This window comes from Dermacentor albipictus, chromosome 1 (assembly GCF_038994185.2).
Source record: "Dermacentor albipictus isolate Rhodes 1998 colony chromosome 1, USDA_Dalb.pri_finalv2, whole genome shotgun sequence".
Classification (NCBI taxonomy): Eukaryota; Metazoa; Arthropoda; class Arachnida; order Ixodida; family Ixodidae; genus Dermacentor; species Dermacentor albipictus.
Genome location: NC_091821.1, coordinates 179,845,550 through 179,871,446, shown reverse-complemented (window position 1 = coordinate 179,871,446; position 25,897 = coordinate 179,845,550). Strand labels below are relative to the sequence as shown.

General features: G+C 40.8%; 1 protein-coding gene across 3 annotated transcripts in view; it reads left to right on the top strand.

Annotated features, from left to right (window-relative positions):
- LOC139052995 (aldehyde dehydrogenase, mitochondrial-like) overlaps positions 1-25,897 on the top strand; it is a 32,912-nt gene that overhangs the window by 4,879 nt on the left and 2,136 nt on the right. The window contains exons 1-8 of one of the 3 annotated variants that reach the window (XM_070530131.1): positions 3,490-3,715; positions 7,434-7,538; positions 7,879-8,019; positions 13,095-13,221; positions 13,764-13,825; positions 13,994-14,236; positions 18,029-18,131; positions 21,349-21,533. In XM_070530131.1, the coding sequence (XP_070386232.1) occupies positions 3,650-3,715; positions 7,434-7,538; positions 7,879-8,019; positions 13,095-13,221; positions 13,764-13,825; positions 13,994-14,236; positions 18,029-18,131; positions 21,349-21,533 (1,032 nt within the window). In that variant the 5' untranslated portion in view covers positions 3,490-3,649. Of the gene's footprint in view, positions 1-3,489; positions 3,716-4,150; positions 4,172-7,433; positions 7,539-7,878; positions 8,020-13,094; positions 13,222-13,763; positions 13,826-13,993; positions 14,237-18,028; positions 18,132-21,348; positions 21,534-25,897 lie in introns of those variants that run through there. The other 2 variants (XM_070530140.1, XM_070530137.1) reach the window with 2 other exon arrangements.

Sequence of the window (25,897 nt, the reverse complement as noted above, 5' to 3'; positions counted from 1 at the left end):
TTTGAGAACGCGTTATTTGCGTAGCCATATCCACGTTTTAGACGAAGCCTCTTACAACACCAGCCAACACGAGCCTCGCAGACACATATACCGTCATTCCCATGACGGCACGGTGCCCCCTTAAGAAACTCCCATAGACGGTGGCGCCAGATTACCCTCTAGGTGTTATAGTGAGAAACTCTATGGTACTATGGTACTACCGCTTCTTAGGGTGCCTCGATGCCAGCACCGCCGTTCAGGGTGGAGACAACCTCAACGGCGCCGCCATACTGAAGCACGCGGGATCGGCCCGCGCTAGCGTTCGTAACGGCGCCGTTCATGCTCTCGGTGCGCTTCGAGTGCTTTGATTTGAACAATCTTTTTTTCAATATTGCACTGCGCATCTTTTTACTCATAATGGCCATTTTAACATCCGAGGGTCGAAGACGTAATTGTACGAATTAATTTTAGGGCCCCGAATGGTCGAGGTTGAACAATTAGTGTGCCGTCAGTTGGCTATCATTTTAAACAGGCTATCATTTTAAAGATCCGTTGCCCAGCAGGTGCTACCGCTCCGTGCGACTGGAAGAAATTGTGTTTTTTTTTTTTCTACGTGGCTTTTGGTTTTTCAATTCCTGCGCTTTGATAACAGCCGCGCGTCATCAGCCGCTCGCGCGCGGCGATTGGTTTTGCTTCTGTCGCGCGAGCTGTTTCCATTTGTTTTGCTCGCAAAGATTGCCCACAGGGGTGCAATTACATCCGTTTACAGGCTGGCGCTGGTACATACAAACGATGCCGCGTATACCAACGTTGCCACTGCGCCTGCGTTTTCTTTCACAAGGCCCACGAAAACTGATTGCACCTCATTGGCGGTAGGATAAACCACTACTGCAAGTTTTCCACTCGTTTCATTTTTCTGACAGGCGCACAACCACCGAGCGTTCTTGCGCATGTCTTGCGTGCGCTCATATGCAGATTTCGCTTGCGCTCTGGACATGCACACCGGTTGTTCTGCTACGATTCCTCCGTTTGTGGAACGCATTTCTGCATATATTTTTCATTGTATTTATTTTATTCAGGCCCATCTGTACTCATTTATAAACCATGCTTGTACACCTACACAAAAAAGGGTGAATTTGAGGTCATTAAATAACTGCAGTAATTCTTTTCTAACAGTTTTAAATCCGAAATAAAAGTAACAGACTTTGAACATTTATGCTTTGTGAAAAAGACTCGACCAGAAAAGGTTTAGAAAAAAGCTGCAGCTTTGACAATGCCTGTGCATGCAATTCCTATTATGCCTGCAACATTGGGTGGTGATGGGCAGGCTGTTGAAAATAACTGCTCCCTAAAGGCTGAGCTTCATTAGTGCTGCAGAAAAATATGTAACCTAGCCTGTCAACCTCACCCCTTATACAGACAGCAAAGGCAACAAAACAGTGCAAATTATTTATTTAATGTCAAATGCAGTCGACCATGAAAAACGCAAACTACAATACAAGTAAGCAAGACAGAGGGACAGATAAATGGGGTATGTACAGTGGGGTTTAACCTTAAAAGGAAAGCATAAAAGCAAAGCATGAAAAAAGATGCAAATCTCCAAATAAGCGAGCAAGACATAGGGGCAAAAAGTTGCTATGTGCACTGTGGTGTTACCTTTGCAACAAACATGAAAACAAAGCATGAAGAAAGATGCAAACTACAAAATAAGCCAGCAAGTCAGTGGTAAAAAAGCAGCTATTTACGGAGTGGTGTAAGATTTAAAGCAAGGTACTCTACAGCAAGTTCACGCCAGCCACAGTCTTGCTGCCATAACCGTCGTCTGAATCATCAGGCTCGTTCAGCCAGCGGAGGTAGATATGCAGTCGCATGACAACAAAACGGCACATCAGTTTTCTCATAACGCTTGGGTGGTCAGCGCATTCACTAGGTGGCAGAGAAACTGATTGCTCAATAAGGCTCGTCAGTGTATTGATTGGGTGATCCAAATAACAAATATTATTTTCCTGTGAAAATGTCTTAAAGACACATTCACAGGAAGAAACAAAGCGCAGTACCGTATGGCTTACATACACCAAATTTCTAGAACCTTGATTGTACTCCTTGAGCTGCACAAGAGCATGCTCATCGGAAGCCTCATCAGCAATCAGGGTCTCAGTACAGGTGGAGCATGGTTTGTTAGTAGATATAAAAGACTTCACCAAATACCCTGCCAAGTGAGCAATGATGTCATTTTCTACAAGAGACAATGGCTCGCCCTCCGTGCATCCGTCATCGTACGAGGGTTCTTGAAATTCTTTCTGCACTTCTTGAATCTCTGCAGAGAAGAAATCCACTAAGTAGTTGCTGTCGTCAGCTTCATAACCAGAGTTCTTAGGTACCTTAATTGAGGAACTGGCTAACTGACACAATTCTGAGCGCATTTTTGACATCATATGCACTGGGCACGGGAGAAATCATCTGGATGACCGAAAACAAGTTCTCCAGGCAATCTTGGGGCAATCGTCCTGTCAAGAATACATAGCCACATTTCTTTAGCAGAAATTCATGCATTTGAAGCACTACAGCAGTGGACATTAGCACCCCTGCCTGGCATGGCTTCCTGACCTTTTTGATGCCAACGCCTAAGCTCTCAATGACTTCAACAGCGAGTTTCAGCGTTGCAATAGCCTCTTCATATTTGCTTTCATTTGATAAGCTCAGAGCAACAACAGGGTGCCGTGCAGTCATGATTGTGTACCACTTGAAAATTACTTCACAAAACCAGGCTGTTGTTTCAGCCTCAGGCGGCAGCTTCATGCGCTCTACAAAGCACCTCATAGCTAGGTGCTTCCCGGAATAACTTAACAGCTAACCCTACCTTCATCTTTGTGAAGTGGCCGTTGGAAATGTGCACGGTACTCAGGTTAGGTGCCACCTTCAGTTGTTGAGTCCATCTTTAGGACTGCTTCTATGTACTCAATAGATATATCACTGCTGCATAAATTGTACTTTGCCACTATTTCTTCACTAAGTTTCATGGGATCTTTTCGCACAAGGTGCCCTCTAATATTTTTTAGTACATGTGAAGGATCCGGCATAAAAAACAATGACATAGAATTGTCACATGGGTGGGGAACAGTGCATCTAGTGACAGAGTACATCTAGCCACATCGCATGGTTGGAGCTCCCCATGTCGCGCACAGCACACGCAAAGAAATGTGTGCACAAAGGTTGATTAAATGGAAGACAAAGTCTCTCAGCGTTTCTTCATTGACGAAAGCACCTGTGTAGTGATAAGCAATCACCTGCTTCCAGCGGGTCGTTGCTTGAGCTAGTTGGTAATTCATGATCAAAAATAACGTACAGCACGAAAGACAAGGACTGCGAAGACGACATACACAGCGCTGTGTATGTTGTCTTCGCAGTCCTTGTCTTTTGCGCTGTACGTTATTTTTGTTCCAGCGGCTGTTTAGGCCCCCAACCATAAAGACGAGTACATGGTTTGCTGCTTGGTCGGTTTCAAGGAGCGTCACCTTGCCAAGGAAGCCGTCACCACTGCGGTCTAGCTCGACACCCTTGCGAATCTCCATTTCATCGAGAAATATGACGCAGTCTTTTTCAATGTTTGACATTGCCGCCACTTTCACTTTCATCATATTTACTATATCAATCAAAACGCTGGGCTTAAATGACTGGTGCTGCAGTTGTCTGCAAAGTGTTCTTCGTGAGGGAAGAGGATTGCCCTGTTCTAAAAGTAAGTCGTAGTCTGCAGAGCCACAAGCAAATTTGAGTTGCAGCGCTTTCTTTATGGTTTCTGCACTCCATGCACTACCTTTCCGGCTCTTTCTCTTCAAGGCAGCCTTCTGGTCCTTGTTCAAGAAATCCAGATTTTTGGTCAGCGCTGAGAGATATTTTTCTAACCGCTTTGTTTTCCTGGCAGCAGTCTTCAACTTCTTTTTTGATGTCGACAAGTTTTCATGCAAATCAGTGTTTTTCTTTTTCGCATCTTGCAGAGCCTTTCGTAGCTCACATACAGAGAGCGAGGAAATATCTTCGTTGCTCTCATACTCCACTACATTTTCTTCGAAAGAAGAGGTACTATCTCGACTCAGTTCTGCGGAGTCTTCTTGGTCAGCGTCTGTAGCAACTGTTGAGGAGGAGTTGGTGCCTTCCTCGCCAGCAGGTCCACATTCGGCAGTCCGTCTCATAGGTAGTTTTTTTTGCTTAGGTTGAGCTGAATTAATAATAACAATAAAAAAAGACATGTCTCAATGCTTATCGAAATAACTGCAAATCGCGGAAATAATACGCTCCACTACAATTATTACTCACGTCTAAAGTCGAACAGCGTGGGCAGAGCTGTAGACCTTAACAGGTGGGGTCCATCCTGTTGATTTCTCACAAACTGGTCCTCTTCAAAGTGGAGCACGATGCAATTATATACCAATAAAAAAAAATCCTCTATGCACTTTGACATGAGAGCCACAATTCTCTACTGAGATCTCAAAGAAAACTGCAGGGCTTCGAGTGGCACCAGCACAACAGCCGCACTCTCCAGACGAAGCAGTGTGTGCCTTCAGTAGCAAATAACGAGCACTTAGCTTTTCGTTCGTCTATTTTCGCTCAACATAAAAGTAACTCTGCTGTCTAAACATCAGCGATGCAAACTTTGCAAAAGAGACGCCAGTGCTTTCTGTGAAATTATAAAACAAGTGTGGGACGTTACGATTTTTTGCTAGTGTTAAATATTCCACGAATAAAAATCACCCTTGTCCGACTCTATAATCAGGGCACTACTCGCGTAGAAAAGCTAAGTTCAAAACGAAAAACACGCTCGTGCCCGTATGTATGCGCGTACCTATACGCGGCAAGGTTCTGACTGGTGTTGTACAAGTCGCGGGTCGTTTTTTTCGTCGCGACGATAGATTTCATTTTTTACAAGCACTGCTTCAGGAGGGAACATTTAACCAGCAAACGGAGGCCTCAGGAGAGCACCTGAGGTTATAATAAAGCAGGCGGCGCAGGATATAACAGCATTAGCTATTTTACCAGCAGCTAAACAACATTTACGGGTAAGCCAATGGCTTACCCATAAATTAGTATTTTGGGGGTGGGGAGTTCTCTACCTGTCATGACCTTCTCTTTTCGCAGTTCCTTTTATCTTCCCTCTTTCCACACACACACAAACACACACACACGCATATGCGTTTCACACAACTAGAAGCAAACATTAAAAAATATAATAGTACACCTTTGGCAAGTGATACCCACGGTATATTTTTGTAGTCTCGAGTTACTCGGCTTCTTCTTGGAAGTGCCATTAGTAAGTAAATGAGATACATTTAATTAATCAAAATTTTAAATACTTGTTTTAGGCCATAAGTCACATTTCAGAAGTGTTAGAGCATGCTCAGAAACACCCAATAAATTTGTTTTCATGCCGTTATCGTTTACATTAGTCTTCTTCGAGCTCCGAGGAAAGCCCTCAAAGGATCTAAAAAAAATGATGTAACTGTGTGCTTGTGCATCTATATTGCAGTGTTTTCAGTCACGTGTTATAAAGAAGAAAGCCTGAACACCCATTAAAAAGAAGACAGCAATTGGCCATGGCATCTGGTAAAAGTCAGCAGACTTTGTCGTGAGATCAAACTTGGCTACAGTCCTGAGTAAGAGATAGGCCGGTGCTGAACAGGGATGTAAGCACACTCGTTGGCTTTCAATGGGCATCAAGTGTTATAGCCTATGTTCACATGTTCAACCTATGAGTACTGAAGCAACTCCATCCACATTCCGTAACTGTGCTAGAAAATTTTTAATTTTTTGCTGATGCTGTGTTTCTAACCTTCTGCTCGCAATTGTACTCTTTTAGGCATTGCTTCAAGGGTCTTTAGATGTCTATTAGACATTTTTAGTTCTTTGTTAGGAGCTGATGACATTTAGGCACCTAAAATTTAGATAGCTCCAAAATGGCTTGTAAAATAAATTTTAGACATGACTGACATTTTAACGCTGCACAGAATACTAGTTGCACCTGTAAGCTTAACTTTTGTCAAAGTACTATTTTACCTTCGGTGGCTGCAACACCACTAGAATACATGTTCTGTGTTATTGTGCACGAAAACTGTCTATATGAACACTAAAAAAAAGTTTATACAGATCCCAAGAACATTGGGAATGATTTAAGCAGTGCTTTAGTAAGCCACAAGACCAAATAGCACAGCGCAATAAGAGACATGGATCAGTCTTTCCTAGCACCTTGCACAGTGGATTTCAGTGATGAATGCATCCTGGAACTGTCCTTGGCCATGATCTTTACAGATGCTTGCCCAGAAACAGGACAGAGCACCACCACTGAGTGTAGCATCTAAGCCTTTGGACGCCACAAAGAAAGCTTCACTAAGCAAAACCTTTCAACCACTGAAACTGTTGAACTGGGATTCACAAATATGATTGTAAATTAATGACAGCATCGTTGCATGGGCTTGCTCTTCAAGCACAAAACTCTTAATGCTATTCGCATTCTTTGCCTACTTTGGCCACTTTGAGTCTATACATATATCTACCCTCTTACACTGTTGTGATGGCATCATACCCTTTGTATTTGTTGTAATTTTACCAAAATGATTTACCTTTTTTTATGCCTTCATCCACCACTATCACTATAGCCAATGATATGCAACTGACAGAGGTACAAGAAATATGCAGCCAAATGGTATGGTTTCTTTTAAGCCATGTGCCAATAACTGCTGCCATAAGCAAAGTGAAAAATATGACTTTCCAACCACTCCCTGTCAAAAGTATTTTTATTTGCAATGAGCTGAATTTTGGTAATACTATTGGTACTGTGCAGCTTGTTCATAGTATCAAAAATGATCATGTAAACAAATCGACTGTCACATATGCACCAATTGCACAGATAGGTTATCTGCAACTAGTGATCACTGTGTAGGAATTGGTGCTGACCTGTGGTGGCAAAACAACCACATCTTAACTTGTGCGAGAAATTGCTATAGGGAATTCATCTCACCATTGAACAAGTGTAGCGGAAAAATCTTTTTGCCATGGAAGTTTAAGTGAAGTGTGAGGTGTAGATATACGGGCATGGCAGTTGTGAATAGGTTTGTTCAAATTTGTTCAACAGAGACTGCATTTTAAGCAAAATACATGGAACCAGAATGCAAAACCTAAATTGTAAAAAGTGCTTATTGTAATGAAAATTATGAGCAGCGCATACAGGCAAATTTTGCTGTGATGGAGAGCTAGTGCATTATGGCCACAGAAGCTAAGCAGCAACAGTAGTCAGTCAATGACAAGCATATTTCAGCAGCAGGAATGCGTGGGTAGATCTACCCACACATTTTCATGTCTGTATGCTAAATTGTTTGATAAAAATAACTATTGCAGTAAGTTGAACTTTCAAATATGGTACTAAGTGTTTAACTCTGTTGTCTACACTTGTCTGGTCTTTACAGCTCTTCATAAACAATGAGTTTGTCAACAGTGTCAGCGGTAAAACATTCTCAGTGGTAAATCCGGCTACTGGTGCAGTCATAGTGGATGTTCAAGAAGGTGATAAGGTACGTGAAGGCTGTCGCAAGACTTTTGGTTATTTCATTCACATCTGATCAAAGCTTTACAAATGAAAATTGTCAGTAACAGTCACTTCTACAGAAAAGTAATATTGCTACAATGTAATGAAGCTGTAGATTAAGTTTTGCCCATTTTATTTTGTTTACTGGATTACAACTTGCAAGATATCCTTTTGTTTCATAAATATGCATAGCGACTCTCGAAACGTACTGGAACAGTTTTGAAAAGCTAGTGTGCTAGTGTGCAGCTAATGTGCCAATTAGTACATGTTGACACTTACCATTACTTCATTTTTTTTAAGCTACTGATATATTTTCCTTCACTCAGTTGGATGTGGACAAGGCAGTTAAAGCAGCAAGAGAAGCTTTCAAGTTTGGTTCAACATGGCGGACAATGGATGCTTCAAGGAGGGGCCTGTTACTCAACAAGTTTGCTGACCTGCTACAGCGTGATAAGGAGTACTTGGCTGTAGGTTCAGTTTGATTTCAGTTAGCTTGCTCTCACAACTTTTGAAACGATAGTGTTAAAGTGCACTTGTAATTTGGGCATGCTGAAAGCATCAGCAGAAAAGACGAGAGCATGCATTCTTTTGCCATGGTTCTCCATGGTATTTGGCACGTGTTTGACCACTGTAGAAGCAGTTTTTGACACACATGTTAAAGGGTTCGTCTGGTATATATGATATTTGCACATGTCATTTCATTCCAGGATGCATGGCATAAAGTGGCATAAAGCTGGATGTATTGTTTATGAATAATGGTTTGCCCCCATATTCTCTCGTAGGATAAACATTTTCTTTGACAAGAACCGATCCTGTAAAATGCAATTTTCAGGCTAGCTCTTGCACCATGTGTGCATAAATGTTTGCAAAATATATTATTAAGTGAAATTCCAATGCATTTGTAAATGAGAGTAATCTAAAGTGCCTGGTTGTGCAAGTTATCGATTGACAGAGAGTAAACACTAATCAGTTATTTTAAAGAAGCTTTTTTTTTTATTCATTGTGTTCGGATTCACAGCAGTGGCGTAGCCAGAAATTTCATTCCGGGGGGGGGGGGACTCACGTTGCAGCTGGCCTCCTCCTTATAGAATGTGTTGAGGGATCCAATACATGAATAATAACCGCATTGGCATTGCCAAAGATGCTGCAAATGAATTCTTGAACGCTACATACTGTCAAAACAAGTAAAATATGTATTTTTTCATAAAAGAATATACTCGTATGTCCCAAAAATTGTGCTCGAAATAACTGATCTCAATGCTTCCATGTTTTCTGTATATTTAATAAGTGAAGAAAATATCACACAAACTTTAGAACTATATCAATTTGAAACCAGCAAAGCAGTGCATGCCGCTGATATGAAAAATGTAAAGGCCGTGAAATGAAAAAGTTGCGGACAAATATTTTAATGAAACTTTATCATTCAAGAACCTTGTTGACATTTTTCTACATATGCAACGGTCAAGGAAAAATCTCAATGACGCTGTCCTTTGTTCCAATGTATTGCGCAGGAGCAGCTGTCACTGGTTGTGTATTGTGAGTAATTGCATGGAAATTATAGTCGCAACGGAGAGCTCATATAAAAAGCAGGAGTTCTGCAAAATATACGAGGGTGAGTCAAATGAAAGTGAACCAATGTAAATATATGACGAACGGGGTACTTTATTTAAAAGTAGTCTCCATGAGCATTTAGACATTTGTCCCACTGACTTCATAAATCTCCTTGGTTGCTGCTTCAAAAAGTCTGTAACTGACTCTTTCATGTCATCGTCCAACATGAATCTGGTTCCCTTCATCTGTTTTTTCAATTGCCTCAAAATGTGGAAGTCGCAAGTCGACAGGTCTGGGCTGTATGGTGGATGTTGTAGCGTTTCCCACTTGAACTTTGCCAGTTTTGTGTTAACTACATCAACGACGTGGGGACGGGCATTGTCGTGGAGCAAGATGACCCCATTCGTCAAGTTTCCACATTGTTTGTTCTTGATAGTGACACGCAGCCGATGCAGTGTTTCACAATGTCGGAAACGACTGATAGTCTCTCCGGGCTTAGCAAATTCGATCAGTAATGGCCCTTGACGATGGAAAAAAAAGTAAAAAACACCTTTCCGACAGAAATGATGACCTTCGCTTTCTTTGGGGGCGATGAATTCAAATGTTTCCACTGTAAGCATTGCTGTCGTGTTACAGGTTCGTAATAGTGGCACCATGATTCGTCCCTGGTGACAACTGCAGACAAGAAGTCATCACCCTCATGTGATATATCAGATCAAATGAGTCAAGGCAGCGCCGAACCTCTCCATCTTTTGGCAGTCGTTCAAAATCTTGGGCATCCATTGCGCACACAAGAGCTGATAACCGAGATGTTTATGAATTATGGTGTGAACCAAACTGTGACTGATGTTCACACGCTCTGCCAGTTCATTGATGCTTATGCTCCGTTCTTGTCTAATCAGCTCATCAAACTTTGCAATTGTGTTGGGGGTGATGGCAGGGTGGCTTTGACCTGGTGTTGGATCATCTTTGCAACTTTCACGTCCTTCTTTGAACAGTTTTTTGCTCCAACGCTTCACAGTGGCCAATGAAATGCAATGTTCAGCATACACAGCAGCCATACGGTGGCAAATTTCTTTTTGGGAAACATTTTCAGCAGTCAAAAACCTCATGACACCACGCTGTTAAACTTTTAGGGCTTCTATTATGTCACGCAACCATCCTCACACCTGCGTGTCACTTTTGTAAATGAGAGATGCCCATGTGCTACGTGCATGCCTCGCAGATAATGAACCGAACCATTATTGTGCGGGGTGAGTTGGTTCACTTTCATTTGACTCACCCTCGTACATTAGAAATGCGAAGATGCAATGGAATATACAAATGCGAATATACAGCTTGATAAAGGGCAAAAGAGTGTCACTTGTAGCAAAGTTCACTGCACGTATACACAAAAGCTCGCAACAAGATATTTAAATACACATATAAGTCTCCACTAAATCTACATATCTAAGAAAAAGTCAGGATATATGATGCATCAAACAAGGCAAATAAACATGTTGGGCAATCACAGATTCACAGATCACAGAATCCTAAGGCCCGCCCGCACACCCCTCCTTCCACTCCCCATGATGTATCACGCGTGATGGAAGGCGGCATGCTTCCTCCCCACTTTTCTCCTTTTCGCACACAAGACTGAGCCACTTGCAGCATGCAGCATGCGACGTGTGGTCACGATGTTATCGCACTTAGACTTTATACGGAACATGAGGGTGACGGCAGAAATGCACTTGGAGTGTCCACATAATTGGTATCACTATAATATAACAAGAGTATCCAGCAAATGAAGCATCCCGTGGCCCATTACTTTCCGCAAAGGAAGCAGTAATGAAATCGAACTTTCGCCATGCGGCAATTCGCTGTGCCGCAACAATGATTTTTTTTCTTTCCTGGAACCGGAACACTGAAATAAAAAAAAAACGCGAACGAAAGCATGTTGGCCACAATCGAATGCCTACTTTGGGCACCTGATGTGGCTACTGAAGGAATATAGAAGAAAACGTGAGACGCTTCATCCACAGAGAACCATACGCATAGTGCTCAGGATCCTACACCAGCGAGACAAGACTTTCCTCACCCGGAGAAAATTCACTCACCCAGAGAAAAACAAATGTGCACCGAAGTGTGCCGCACAGGGGTCGATGCAACACGAGAAAAACGCATGCGCTCTGGCTGGCTCATCAGCCCGCAAGTAACGAAAAAAAAAAGAAGAAGAAGAAGAGGCTCAATGTGTCCTCGCAAATAAAAGTCAAAGTAGAAAAATAAATAAGAACGTAGTTACCTTTGCTGGCTTTAGTGTTTTCACATGGATGCTTTGGTGTAGGTGAAAAAAATGTTGATATTCTTTTCTGTGACGTGACAACACAAATGAATCACCAAAACGCTTCGTCATGGCTTCGTCTCATCGGGCCTCCCTGCATGCGTTGCCAACTTGTCTGATAGTGTGTTGATTTGGCTTGTCTCGTTGTATGGTCTGACGTACGACTTTAGAAACGTTAATGCACCTTTGTCGTCAAATGATTATAACAACATTGAACCCACAAAGTTCCGGAATTGGAAATCTAAAGCAAGACTTTGGAAATTTCAATACATCTTTCGTGACAAAATTCGCATTAATAAATCTTTTGCACCAAGCCTGCTTGCCATCAAAATGCCCTTGAAACTTTGTGGTCGGATGGGGTGCCTTGCATTATGTGACTCCTGGTGTATGGACGTTGCTGCGAAATCCAGCCCGAGTTTGCAATATTCATGCTGAAATGTCTTTTTGAGTGTAAAAAAGACATTCTAGACAAAATCCAGAATGATTTTCAGTGACGGGGGTTGTTTTCGTTGGCGGTGCATGACAGCACGAAAAATTTTGGAGGGGCTGAAGCCCCATAAGCCCCCCCACTCTGGCTATGCCCCTGATTCACAGGTCATCACACGAGCACATCCTATTTCATGCAACAGCCATCCAAACACAGTGTACTCGCCTCTTGCCCGCACAACATCATACCAACAATAGTTTTTTTCTGTGCACAGCCAAGCATTGAAATGTCCTTACTACCAATGTCACTCATATCACTAATACTTTTCACTTCACGACTTCCATTTAAGAAACACTCATCGCTCTAGTCGTGCCACATAACTTTTACAGTCCACCACATACTGTACATTCGTACCCTCATGTTATGGCCCTGCCCAGGGTCCTTTGAGGTATTCAATGCATGAGCAATAAAAGTAAAAATGTTTACAAATAAAACTAATGTTTCAGGGCGAAGTTCGCTCATTTTTGCGGTGAATGTTATGGAGCGGGGTTGGCACCTTTTATATATAACTGTCTCATTTTCTATGGCCAAGGTACCAGCCATACTAACCTACCAGTCTTACTCCAGCCAACCAATTTGTGAGAGCACTGCCCAGTGTTTATTAGAACAGCCTTCATCACACCAAGAAATAAGGAAAATGAGCTGATGATATATAGAAGGTGACATGCCTGTGTCATTGTAGTCACCTTTAAATAAAGGGCCAAGTTGGCACTGAAATGTTGGGATATTCTAGCAGTACCAATTTTTACTTTTGCTTGAAAGTGTTTGGCTGGTGTTTGCTTTTAGTCAGTCAATTGTATAACAAGCTTTTTAATGCTGCAACTAGTTATTTCTTATATCTTATGTCAGGGCAAACCATGCTGAAGTTGCCATTGAAGCACATCCTATCATCACTGTCACAGCTTACCAAATGGGGTCACCAGCTTTATGAGCCTGGATTTTTGTTTTCAAGTCTTCAAGTGTAGCATTGTATAGATGCAGCAGCATTAGCTGTTTTCAAAGTGAAGTCTTTCAATTTTGTTTTCTCAATTTATAGTTACACCACAAACGTTACTTGTGTCTCCTGGCATCATCTTGCTCACTTCCTTTAAACAAGAAGGTCCCTACACTCGGAGCGATGCTGAATGCCAGTGAAGTTTTATGAGCCAATTCTTGCTAATACTTGTACCTTCTGGCATTTACAGAGCCTTGAAGTGCTAAACAATGGGAAACCATATGCAGAGGCACTCTTTGACATGGACTGTTCTATTGACTGCATTCGTTACTATGCTGGTTGGAGTGACAAGATTCATGGGAAGACTATACCCATTGGTATGTATGGTGCGAAACAAAATGCATGTGCTGTTTGAATATTGTCTGTTTCCTGCCAACAAAATGAGCATATACTTAATATCAGTGCAGCTAGTATGAGCAAAAGAAAAGTTGTATAACCAATAAATTCTGCAACAGTCAGATATAACAGCGCCAAAACAATTTTGATGTGAAGTTTGATTTAAATGTCAGGTTTAACATTACTGCCAAAATTTTGTCTGAAATTTCAAGAATATAAAACCATAAATTGAAGGGACCCAGCTTTGATATGGTTCAGAAAGTTAGGATTGCTCAGTAACAGATGTCTTTACTTAGCACATAATCCATGTTCCCACTAGTGCATTGCGTTAAGCACTTCAAAAATGAGTGGGCATGATGGCATTGTGCTGTCTAGGAAGCTGTATGTACAGATGGCTTTGTGTGTTCAATAAATGTGATTGATATACCATGCATAAAAAGAAGAGTAGTGTCAGCTAGTAACTTTTGGCATTAATGTTTAAGCTTCATAAAGCAAGATGCTTGAGTAGATTTCTCCTTTTCAGATGGGAACCACATCAGCTTTACACGACATGAACCAATTGGTGTATGTGGCCAGATTATTCCTGTAAGTTGTCTTGAGGCATTGAACTATTTCTGCCTATATAGTGATGTTTTGTGAGATTTCTTTAGGTGCACTTATTGACACTCATTCTTGGAACCAATCCACAGCATCCTTGTCCTTTATTTCTTGAGCAGATATCTGTTAAGATTGGTTTACTCTTGCATGTTCCAGTGGAACTACCCTGTGCTAATGGTCTGCTGGAAGCTGGGGCCTGCCCTTTGCACTGGCAACGTTGTGGTACTGAAGCCTGCTGAACAAACACCACTGACTGCACTGTACTGTGCCAGCCTCATCAAAGAGGCTGGCTTCCCACCAGGTGTTGTCAATGTGATTCCAGGTTATGGTCCAACAGCAGGAGGTGCCATAGCCAGCCACCCTCATGTTGATAAGGTGGCCTTCACTGGATCTACTGAGGTATGCTTTTAATTGTGACTTGCGGGTCTCTCTTTAGAGCTGAATACTTAGCTTTGAGATTGAGCCATATATGATTACCCCGAAGTACTCTTACTACAGATAGCCAATGTTGTGACCATACAGCATGTGACCATGCAATGTGATACCACTTCACAAAAGGCCATCTTTCATAATAAACACTTTTTCTTTAACGTTTAGAACTTCTCAATGGCTTGTTGCTGGAGGCATTGACAATGTTAGCTGTTTAGCTCTGATTGGTGCAGCAGACTGTGATGGAATAGGAGAGCAATACAGTATTATTTATCTGTGATTATCTTGCTGGTTTGGTTTGGCAGCCGATTCTCTGTGATGACTGCTGGTTCTGTTGTAGTTATTACTTTTGCTTTATATGTTGACAAAAAGAAAAGAACATAAAAAAGGGAAAACCAAGCAGTATGAAGTGTTTGTCGATAGTAAAGTTAATTGTTAGGAGAAAGATTTACCTTGGGAGTTCCAATTAAATGTGTGGGAATGAAACAGCCACTACAGCAATTTTGTTGAGGCTTGTTGCATTTAAAAGAAAAAGTTAAAATCTAGTGACTTATAGAATTCGATCTTTTATTTAGGCCATCAATTTTCAAGGAAAATTATGGAAAATTGTGAAATTTCAAGAAATTCAACTATCGAGTTGTAAACTTTATAACTCGGCAATAAAAAAGATATTGCAATTCTGTAAACTGTACGTAATAACACATCTAAAGTGGACTAAATTGATGTGTTAAACACCACTCTGAAATACACCACTCAATTATAAGTTGGGCTTTTGCAAAGCGTTTGTAAACAGTGCAACAATTACATGCAAGCTGTAAATTCATATATCACATTTGTCCACTTTAGATGCTCTAACGGATGCAGTTTACGGAACTGTGGTACCTGTCTTTTGTGCAGAGTTATAACTTCGTGCTTGAAAAAGTTTTCCACAAGCCTGGGGAACTCATGCATGTCATCATTTTTGCACTTGCTTTACTCAACAATGTTTTAAAGAACAAAAACAAGACAGACATTTTGCCACTTATGCGGATAGCATTGGTGGTACACTAATGGTTCAATAGAGCGAATATATTGTATTTATAAACAGGATATATATAGGATGAATAAATATGATGTATTCACCCAATTGAACTATTTGTGTACTGACGATGCCACCCGCATAGGCAGTGAAATGTCTATGTTTTGTATTTTAAAATGTTGTTGAGTAAAGCCAGTGCAAAAACATTGACAAACTTTGTGCTTCAATTTTTTTTTAAGCTTACCATTCTGCTTCCTAGAGTCACTAGAATTTATCTTTGTTCTCTCAAATGCAGCAAATTTCATTTAAATTGGTCGAGCAGTTATCTCATAAAATCATTTCTGCATTTTACATGTATTTGAATAAGGAAATTGGAGTTGGCCCCAAGCTAAAGCTCCTTTTAAGTTCAAAAGGAAACATTGCATCACTGCATGCAGAAGACAACAGTAAGTGTGTAGTGTACACACAACACCAGATGCCTTTTTCCTGTTCAAGAATGCAAACAGTGGTGTCATAAATAAAAGCGAGACAGGCAGCTTGTGCTTCCATGATTTAATGTACAGTGTGCAAGTAAAGATAAAGACGCATGCCAGAAAGCACAGAACTTGTTGATAAGAGAAGAAGGTTTTGCTGTTGCTTCACAGCATAGACTGCATTTCATGGCAGTCCTCTATGCAACAGTACCATTATATTAAACAGAAATTCAGCACCACACCATTGTCATTTTGTTGACAAATTGAACAATCTATAATGATAGGATACACCCTCAGATTCTCTTGCACTATATGGCAGTTTTTGGCGAGGCAGATGTACCAAGACTAGTGAACTGATTGCAAGAACTCGTCCTTAAGTGCTTTCTACATCATTGTTGCTTTATTCTTTGCAAAGTGTTTCTGTTTTTATCGCACATCATAGCAGAGGAGTAGCCAGAGCTGGTGCCATCTGCTTACACACATTTAACGTTAGGATAGTTTTTCAGCAACACATCAGTCGTGGCAGAAATCAGTATCTGTGTGGTAATAACTAAAGAATGTACTAACTAACCAAAATGCACTAATGAGCTTTTTAATTGACACTAAGACATGTAATTACAAAACTGAAGCCAGCAAGCAGCATATTCATCGCTAGATGTCTTGTTCCTTGCACCAATTTCAAGAAATATGTACTCAAGATGTATGGTGAAACACCTTGCATACCATTTGTGCACTGCACAAAAAATGCAATTATGAAAAATATTAACTTTATCAGCAATGGTATTTCGCTGCACATTTTGAGAATGTATTTTTTGAAACTGATGCAAATTACAGGATTTCTAGCAAATGAATATGATTTGACCAGGCTGGCTTAAATTTTTCAAGTACAGCATGCCCCTTAAAGTTGTTATTAATAATACTAAGGTGAATTAGAAAACGTCAATTAATTATTCCATCCATTTGTGATGATACACAGAGATTGAAATGCACTGCATAAAAAATGGCGAATGAGTTCTGCGGAACCCTAAAAAGTGGAAAAAGGTTCATGAAAGGAAAAACTAACAGGCGAGCTTCCCCAGGACTGATCTGCCCTGTTTGGTGTCCTTGCTTTGCGTTGTCAATTAATTTGACCCCATGCTGATGCTGCAATTGGCTAGCCTCCAGGTTAGCTCAGATGGTAGAGCAACCGGCCCAGAAATGCATTAATCCTGGGCTCAATCCCTCAACCAGGACGAATTTTTCTTCAACTGCGCGAGGCTTTCTTTCTGTGAAACCCGTACTTGTTTCCTTTGATGCTTCATGCTACATGTCAGGTCGATGTTAATTTTCTCTTTCGAGTGGCAAAAATGATATGCTGCCAAAAAAGAAAGAAACAAAAGAAAACATTTTTTCTCTGCTGTGCTGTGTTAGCACCTAAACTGCTATAACAAATTTATAAAATGTTTTGAAAAGTGTGACACATTTCTTAGACCTGCACATTCTGTGCCAATATATTTCTGAAAAATATGATACCAGGAATGCCTGCTGCATTTTTACTGGTCTTGTTGAAAAAGAAAATAGCAAAAGTCATTATTGTATTGTGTATATTTATGTGTCAAAATTACAAGAAATTACACCTGTACACATGTGCGAAAGTTGTGGAAAGTTCCCGACACGTTAACTTGTCTGGCACGAGAGGACGCTCGTTGTGATGACGAGTTACCTTGTCATCGGCAGTTAAGGGGTTAATAATTACCTCTTCCCTAAAACACCGGGTTACTGCAGTATGGCTCAGAAGTCACATTTTGAGACATTGTCATCCTCCAATAAGATAAAAGTTTCATGATAAACCAGGCTGCTAAAGATAAGCCTGGCTACATCGAAATACTTTAATTTATTAGACGTATTTTGAATTTAGTGCTGAAGTGCTACCTTATAGCATTTATGCAGTATTATGATTTGCGTTTTGCATGAGAGGCGTTAACCCAGTAATTCATGAATTTCTCACAAATTTGCACACTGTTTCTAGGCAAAGTTGAGCATGGAATAACCTGCACCTTCACATAGGCGTTCACCTTGCTTATCATGCACAACAACCATGGTGTGCATAGTAGTATGCTCTGTACAAAGGGTTAAAACTGGTAGAGCAATGTCTACCTTAACAGAGTAATTAACTGCAACTAAGAAACTAAAGCCTATTTCTGAGTACCTTGTGAATATATATTTTGAAAGCAAGCATGCATATTAACATGGAAGTTACAGAACAATAGCCACTGAACAATTGCATTTCAGGTGGGAAAACTCATCCAAGAAGCAGCAGGAAAATCGAACACAAAACGAGTCACTCTGGAAATGGGTGGGAAGAGTCCATTGGTTATCTTTGATGATGCTGATTGCAAGTATCTCTCCACTTTGTTTTCAAGCTTATTCCTGTGTCTGCTTTATAAATTTATTTTTCTAGTAAAACACTGCTCCCTAGTGAAAATTTTAATAAATACTTCTATTAGTCTCAATAGGTTTTTATGTTGTATATAATATAAGATATTTATTAGTTTGATAGGCAGGTATATTTGCCTAGCATAATTGTTTATAGTTTCCAGTCAGTCCATAAGAAATTTTTGTTGGTCTATTAATATTTATTTATTTATTTACTTATTTATTGGACAATATTGCAGACTCCGATTGGAGTCAAAGCAGGAGCGGGCACAGAAACATAATCAAAACAAAAGTACAAAAGCAAAGGCAAAGAACAAAAAATCATGCATTTACACTTTTCAAACAGGCAATAAAATCCACTACATCCTTAGCGTGAACAACACTCTGTGGTAGCCTGTTCCAATGGGAAAGAGTATTAGGAAAAAAAGAATATTTAAATGAATCAGTACAAACCCAGTATTCTTGTAAAAGTTTTCTGTGGTTAAAGCGAGTGTTTGCTCGTGACACAGGGGTGACATAGCGAGCCTTGTGAACCTGTGTCTTATTACTGTATAACAAATATAAGAACTTAAGCCTGTGTTCTGTGCGTCTTGATCGGAGAGTCTCAAGGTCTAGCATATTAATCGTATCTGTCACGCTGTCTCCTTCTGTAGCGGTTGCAAATGAACAGCCATTCTCTGCACTTTTTCCAATTTGTCTATGTTTGTTTTAGTGTAAGGGTCCCATAAGCAGGACGTATACTCCAAAATGGGCCTAGCCAGTGCTTTATACGCAGTAAGTTTCATGTTTGTCGGAGCTCTCGACAATTTCCTTCAAATGTTCTATAGGGCCTGACGTGCAGTGCAGCATATGTTATCACTATGTTGGTTCCAGCTTAAAGTTGATTTTATTGTTACTCCTAGGTATTTCACAGCTGGTACCTCTTTAATTACTTCCCCACCAATTTTGTATGCATGTTGTCACAATTGTTTCATGTTGGATACGACGGTGTTTCTTGTTGGATATTAGCCCATTGAACTGCAAAATAATGATGACGGGTATAATGAATTATCGGATATAACAAAGTAAACGTAGAATGTTTCTCACCAGTATCAGCCAGTAATGAATATATGCTGATAACAAATGCTGGGTATAACAAAGCTGTTTTCATGCCGGATGTGACTTCATTATAATGACTGTATTAGTCTATAGGTAGTCTGTATTAGCTGCAAAACAGACAGTTTCAAAATTATTTGTATTACAGCACATGCAGTGTGATAGTGCTTGCGGTTAAGCTAATAGAAATATATAATATGCCCACTATCATTGTATTAGGACTATTAAAGATAAAGTGTTCTAGGCCTTGTAGGTCGCAATAGCAATGGTCAGGATAGGATATTTATGTTGGAATTTGTATTAGAAATGGAACTAAACACTAATTGGTTTTGATTGGACTCGATATGTCAGTTGGCCCCAACAAGCCCTAATCTGTAGGTCACTGGATCACTAATACTGTGAAACAACAAATAAATAATAACAGAATAATTATCATTTGAGTTCTAAAATGACAAATAGGAGATCTGTGTAGTTTGGTATGATCAGTGGAAAGCAATATTTATCTTTTTTGTTAAGTTAGAAATCTCCCATAAAGCTTTACCTATCTGACTTGGCTCCCTTTGGTGACCAAAATTTTTCTTGCATATATGTGTAGCATGTGAGAGGGAGTGCTTATAGTGAAATGGAGACTACATTATTGAATTGTCATGATGTGTTCATGCATGAGTAAGCTTCTTGAATTGAGTGTCAAAATTTTGTGTTTTATAACCCAGTGAACAGTGCATATGGCATCAAGGACTTTTGTATTGTTGAGTCTACGGGTCCAAGTGTGTTTGAAAAGTCAATTGGAAATCCCAATAGTTATTTTTAGCTAAGAACGAATGGCTATATTAATAAAAATTTGAGGACACCTAAACACTTCTTATGAGTTAGGAATGCGAAAGCAATAATGTCCAATTGAATGTTGCTGAGCAGTCCTTTGAGTTACGAATGCCTTGCGGGCAAGCAAGTGCATTGAGATGCTTGGCCAATGCCTCCTAGAGAGCACAAAACCGGTGCACTTCGATCCATGACGTCAGGCTACCTTGCCCGACTGCCATAGAATCTAATGGACACGCTCCCGAGTAAGCTGGAGTGATTTTGATGTCATCACTTTCATCACTGTTTAGCCCAGTGGGTAAGAGACTCGGCTTCTGAGCATGAGGTCGTAGGTTCGAAACTCACTACCACCAATGGTTTTTATTTCGAATTCATTGTTTTTTTTATACATTAATTTCTGTATATAGCGATTAGCATGGTGAAGTTAGAACACAGGCAAGAGCTTGAGTTGGCAAGAAATGCACGGATAACACAGGTTTCTGAGAGCGAGAGTGATGTAGCATCGCATCAATACCCTCACACAACACGTGACATGCATGTGTGACAGATGTTCCCTTTCACCCGTTCTGCTCCATCGAGGCATGCACATGATGTGGCGTTGCAGGCAATGGGAATTTAGGTGCCGTTTTACTGCTACAGATGCCGGCTTTTTTGCTCAGTGAGCCATTTGATGCCTTTGCCTTCATAAGAACTTAAACTAATAGGCTTTAGCATGTTGATATCTTTATAGGCTATTAGTTTTTTTTTTGAAATTTTTTCTATGGTGTGCTTGTGTTACTATGACAGAAGAGAAGCAATACCTTGTTAACTATCAAATTAAAGTGAATCATAGACACTTTAGTAGTAGTGGGAGTGATGGGGTCTTTCATGCTTACTTCAGTGTTGTCAAGATGTCTGCATTTGAGATCTTGTATAGGGGAGCAAATACTGCAACATGCATTCCTCCTACATTTTCTTTAGTGAAAATGTGTTTGTAACAACAGAGCACAGAGTGTAATAATTTAAAGTCACAAGTAAAATGTAGAGATTATTTTGTCGGATTTTTTAAAATTATTATTTTATAGGTCATCCTCTTCGTACCTTTATGTTAAGTATTGTATATTCTTATTTTGAATATGGAAAAAAATGTGTACTTCAATATGTTAATAATTTGTTCAGTGCAGCAAAGCAGGTTTTAAAAAAAGAAGAAATAAACTGAGCTGTTACTGTCTGCATGGTGTTTGACCACAAATCTACAAGTGAGAAAATCTTTGTGCACACAGTGGACCAGGCTGCTGAGATTGCTCATGCAGCTGTGTTTGCCAATATGGGTCAATGCTGCTGTGCTGGCACTAGAACTTTTGTTCAAGAGGGCATCTACAAGGACTTTGTGGCTAAGGCCAAGCAGCTAGCTAAGGAACGTGTTGTTGGTGACCCATTTGATGAGAAGACTGTGCAGGGACCTCAGGTGAGCAGCTTCAGTAGAAAAAACTACGCCATTTAATGGGTGCATCAAATGAAGGTAACAAAATACAGGAAACATTTTATTCTTGTGCATTATCCAGTGCCTACTCTCTTTTGTTTCCTATTGGTATCTTTGTATTACACACTATTAAATATTTAAATATGTTTATTATATATGAGTATATATGAGCATTGTTCAATTTGAAAGGTACCTTGGCTAATAAAGAACTGACAAGCAGGTGCCTGACAAACACTTATGTGTAGGGCATAGTAGTTGTACATGCATCTTTGGTGGCTCGTTACATCCACATTTGGGAGGCATTAAGTGCATGAAACATAAAGTTGACAGGTTGCATACCAAGTTCTCCTTTTCAACATTATCACTCTGGTTGAAGTGAAAACTGCTTACTCACTGACTATCCTGAATGCTATCCTGAATGTTTCGTAAGTTTTACGAATTTGGGCTTGTTTATGAGTTTATAAATTCGTGTCAAATATTGTGAAAAATATTCATTCGTGAAAATGTTTTATTTGTCCGTCTCTGAACATATGCTCTGAAATCTTCTGACAGGTTGAAGGACACCAGAGGGATGCTTTGTTTCAAGCAGTTTATTCAGGAACATTTCTGTAGCGTGCAAAATTGGCAATATCAAAGTCACTGTTACTTGAAAAACAATGTGCTACTTGTCAGTTTTTGTTGTTCCATGTTTGTTGTGCTGTGTCTAAAGGTTAATAAAATGCGTATGTATCCCACAAAAACTGCATACTCAGGGCGAACTAAAAAAATGTTTACATAAAAATACTTAAGAGGAGAGTTCAACCGGTGTCAGATTCTGACTTTGACACCGCAAAAAATCACTGAGAATGATTGTGTTTTTGAGATCTGCTGCGCTTTTTATTCCTTTTGTCAGATAGGGATGTGAGGACCATACCAAGAGAGCATTTGCGATCTTTCGTTTCATTTTTTAAGGCAAAAGCTTTAAGTGGCTCATACTACAATGGCCCTGAAAAAAATGTGTCATCTGGTCCAAAAACTATCATCAGCAGCAATGGCTCATACCCCCTTAAGCAAGCGAAAAATGCAATAGCTCATCTCTCTTGTAATGCAGAGGCTACAAGCACTCAGCAAAGTGAAGCGTACAGTGCATACATTCATTGGAATCATGCTTACAACATACAGAAATGCGGCGTCTGGTCATGTGGTACAAAAAAAAAAGCATGTGACCTTCTCAATGGCTCATACCCTCGTAAGCAAGCAAAAAATGCAATGGCTCGTACCCCCGTAAGGCTGAAGCCACATCATCATCATCATCAGCCTGGTTACGCCCACTGCAGGGCAAAGGCCTCTCCCATACTTCTCCAACAACCCCGGTCATGTACTAATTGTGGCCATGTCGTCCCTGCAAACTTCTTAATCTCACCCGCCCACCTAACTTCCTGCCGCCCCCTGCTACGCTTCCCTTCCCTTGGAATCCAGTCCGTAACCCTTAATGACCATCGGTTATCTTCCCTCCTCATTACATGTCCTGCCCATGCCCATTTCTTTTTCTTGATTTCAACTAAGATGTCATTAACTCGCTTTTGTTCCCTCACCCAATCTGCTCTTTTCTTATCCCTTAACATTACACCTATCATTCTTCTTTCCATAGCTCGTTGCGTCGTCCTCAATTTGAGTAGAACCCTTTTCGTAAGCCTCCAGGTTTCTGCCCCGTAGGTGAGTACTGGTAAGACACAGCTGTTATACACTTTTCTCTTGAGGGATAACGGCAACCTACTGTTCATGATCTGAGAATGCCTGCCAAATGCACCCCAGCCCATTCTTATTCTTCTGATTATTTCCGTCTCATGATCCGGATCCGCCGTCACTACCTGCCCTAAGTAGATGTATTCCCTTATCACTTCCAGCGCCTCGCTACCTATTGTAAATTGCTGTTCTCTTCCGAGACTGTTAAACATTACTTTAGTTTTCTGCAGATTAATTTTTAGACCCACTCTTCTGCTTTGCCTCTCCAGGTCAGTGAGCATGCGTTGCAATTGGTCCCCTGAGTTACTAAGCAAGGCAATATCATCAGTGAATCGCAAGTTACTAAGGTATTCTCCATTAACTTTTATCCCCAATTCTTCCCAATCCAGGTCTCTGAATACCTCCTGTAAACACGCTGTGAATAGCATTGGAGAGATCGTATCTCCTTGCCTGACGCCTTTCTTTATTGGGATTTTGTTGCTTTCTTTATAGAGGACTACGGTGGCTGTGGAGCCGCTATAAATATCTTTCAGTATTTGTACATATGGCTCGTCTACACCCTAGTTCCGTAATGCCTCCATGACTGCTGAGGTTTCGACAGAATCAAACGCTTTCTCGTAATCAATGAAAGCTATATATAAGGGTTGGTTATATTCCGCACATTTCTGTATCACCTGATTGATAGTGTGAATATGGTCTATTGTTGAGTAGCCTTTACGCAATCCTGCCTGGTCCGTTGGTTGGCAGAAGTCTAAGGTGTTCCTGATTCTATTTGCGATTACCTTAGTAAATACTTTGTAGGCACCGGACAGTAAGCTGATCGGTCTATAATTTTTCAAGTCTTTGGCGTCCCCTTTCTTATGGATTATGATTATGTTAGTGTTCTTCCAATATTCCGGTACGCTCGAGGTCATGAGGCATTGCGTATACAGGGTGGCCAGTTTCTCTAGAACAATCTGTCCACCATCCTTCAACAAATCTGCTGTTACCTGATCCTCCCCAGCTGCCTTCCCCCTTTGCATATCTCCCAAGGCTTTCTTTACTTCTTCTGGCGTTACCTGTGGGATTTTGAATTCCTCTAGACTATTTTCTCTTCCATTATCGTCGTGGGTGCCACTAGCACTGTATAAATCTCTATAGAACTCCTCAGCCACTTGAACTATCTCATCCATATTAGTAATGATATTGCCGGCTTTGTCTATTAACGCATACATCTGATTCTTGCCAATTCCTAGTTTCTTCTTCACTGCTTTTAGGCTTCCTCCGTTCCTGAGAGCATGTTCAATTCTGTCCATATTATACTTCCTTATGTCAGCTGTCTTACGCTTGTTGATTAACTTCGAAAGTTCTGCCAGTTCTATTCTAGCTGTAGGGTTAGAGGCTTTCATACATTGGCGTTTCTTGATCAGATCTTTCGTCTCCTGCGATAGTTTACTGGTATCCTGCCTGACGGAGTTACCACCGACTTCCATTGCACACTCCTTAATGATGCCCACAAGATTGTCGTTCATTGCTTCAACACTAAGGTCCTCTTCCTGAGTTAAAGCCGAATACCTGTTTTGTAGCTTGATCTGGAATTCCTCTATTTTCCCTCTTACCGCTAACTCATTGATCGGCTTCTTAAGTACCAGTTTTTTCCTTTCCCTCCTCAGGTCTAGGCTAATTCGAGTTCTTACCATCCTGTGGTCACTGCAGCGCACCTTGCCGAGCATGTCCGCATCTTGTATGATGCCAGGGTTAGCGCAGAGTATGAAGTCTATTTCATTTCTAGTCTCGCCATTCGGGCTCCTGCACATCCACTTTTGGCTATCCCGCTTGCGGAAGAAGGTATTCATTATCCGCATATTATTCTGTTCCACGAACTCTACTAATAACTCTCCCCTGCTATTCCTAGTGCCTATGCCATATTCCCCCACTGCCTTGTCTCCCGCCTGCTTCTCCAGCCTGCTCGAGCCACAAGCGCTCACCAAAGTGAAGCAAACAGTGCATACATTCATTGAAATCACCCATACAACACCCAGAGCAGCATACGTTTCAATCCCCTGCTGAGAGGATGCAACATAAAGTTGAAGAGAAATGTTGTTGGCATACGAGCCTGACCCCACTATACAAGACTCCAATGTGTTTCCACAAACTGAAGATTATTTCATGCCAATTGGGTTGAAATCTGGTCGTGTGAAAATGCGCTAGCAACTTGTCTGATGCAGCAGTTCAAAACTCCCACAAGCTGTCAACATCTGGCAACACGCCAAACTGGCTGTGCTGCCTAGTCAGAGGACATTGTACTTCTGCACTTTAATTTTGCTGCGTTGCTACTGCACTCTACCACCACTGCCAACGCCCAAGCTCTCCCATGCTCTGTGCCCATAATAAGCTGTGCCTTGGTTGAATGTGTTGTGAGAAATGTTGTGACCTGCTTACAGCACTCAACTGTGTCAACAATACTGTCTCGCATGTGCATTTGGCATGTTGTTGTTATTTGGTCAGTTTTATGTGGCCTATTTTTGAGTGTCCTCACAAGCTTGCAGTTGGCAGGCCATTGTGGCACATTTATGATGGCAGATAATGTCAAATATATAATAATCTACAGCTGAAATCTTTAATTGATAATACACTTTTACAAA